The 1456-nt window shown below is 61.5% G+C and overlaps 1 protein-coding gene across 1 annotated transcript; it reads left to right on the forward strand.

Annotated features, from left to right (window-relative positions):
• The first annotated feature begins 78 nt into the window (after positions 1–78).
• On the forward strand, positions 79–863 carry HS3ST2 (heparan sulfate (glucosamine) 3-O-sulfotransferase 2). The gene has a single exon (XM_008950093.1). The coding sequence runs from the start codon at positions 79–81 to the stop codon at positions 766–768; it is 690 nt and encodes a 229-aa protein (XP_008948341.1). The 3' UTR covers positions 769–863.
• The last annotated feature ends 593 nt before the right edge of the window (positions 864–1456 follow it).

A 1456-nucleotide genomic window follows, 5' to 3' on the forward strand; every position in this document is an offset into this window, starting at 1 on the left:
CCTCTGCAGTGCCACACGAGGGGGCCGTGCCTGCCCCGGCCTGCCGTGCCCTGCTGGGGGGGAGCCCCCACCAGCCCCATGCTGCAGACCCCACCCCCCAGCGCCCGGCCCGGCTCCCTCCTCACCGTCACCCTCTGCTTTGCTCGCAGGAGCCTGATGCCGCGGACACTCGACAGCCAGATCACGGTGGAGAAGACCCCCAGCTACTTCGTCACCAAAGAGGCACCGCGGCGCATCTTCAACATGTCCCGGGACACGAAGCTGATCGTGGTGGTGAGGAACCCTGTCACCAGGGCCATCTCGGACTACACCCAGACGCTCTCCAAGAAGCCAGACATCCCCACCTTCGAGGGGCTGTCCTTCCGCAACCGCAGCCTGGGGCTGGTGGACACCTCCTGGAACGCCATCCGCATCGGGATGTACGCCGTGCACCTGGAGAGCTGGCTCCAGTACTTCCCCCTCTCCCAGATCCACTTTGTCAGCGGGGAGAAGCTGATCACGGACCCAGCTGGGGAGATGGGCAAAGTCCAGGACTTCCTGGGCATCAAACGGGTTATCACGGACAAGCACTTCTACTTCAACAAGACAAAAGGCTTTCCTTGCCTGAAAAAGTCGGAGAGCAGCGGCTTGCCTCGCTGCCTGGGCAAGTCCAAAGGCAGGACTCACGTGCAGATAGACCCTGAGGTGATCGAGCAGCTTCGGGACTTTTATAGACCTTATAATATCAGATTCTATGAAACAGTCGGGCAGGACTTCAGGTGGGAATAAGCATCTGGGAGCAGAGCTGCGGTGACGTGAGGCTGCAGTCTTCCAGGGGAGGAGCCCAGCAGGGCTGGAGCCAGGATCCTACAGCCAGCCCATCCTGCCCGGGCTCCGTGAGCAGAGGCGGGCGAGAGGCTTCCCCAGCCCTCGGGAGGACGGGACGCTCCCGGGCAGGTCGAGACGGGGACGACACAGAGTCCTGCCGTGGCCACCGTGGGATGAGTGCCCAGCAGGCACTGCCCACCCCGGCAGGTCAGCAGTGCCGTGGCTGGCTCTGAGGGGTCCCTTTGCTTTTACTGCCACGCTGGCCCTTGGGCCGTGGTGATGGACTTACCCTTCAGCCTATGCAGAGGCTGCTCCACATCTGTGTCCCAAAGCAAACGGGCACTCCCGGACACTCTGGTGGCAGGCAGCAGCCGTGGGGCTGTGCCCGTGGGGCCAGGTCTGCGCGGTGCTGGGGTGGGCAGAGCTCCGCCTTGCCCCGCGGCGCCTGAGCGCAGCGTGTATCCATGAGGACAGTGAGATGTATCTGCTTGAAAAAGAAGTCTATGAAAAATGTTGTACCAATATTTTGTCCTGTGAATAAAGCACAGACTCCTGCTGTTACGGGTACTCCAGTGGCACTAGTGTCCTTGTTCAGCATGTGATCCCTTGGTGTAAATAAAAGTGGCTACCACTGGTCCGTAAGCATGGG

This window comes from Merops nubicus, unplaced genomic scaffold (genome assembly GCF_000691845.1).
Source record: "Merops nubicus isolate BGI_N331 unplaced genomic scaffold, ASM69184v1 scaffold36501, whole genome shotgun sequence".
NCBI lineage: Eukaryota > Metazoa > Chordata > Aves > Coraciiformes > Meropidae > Merops > Merops nubicus.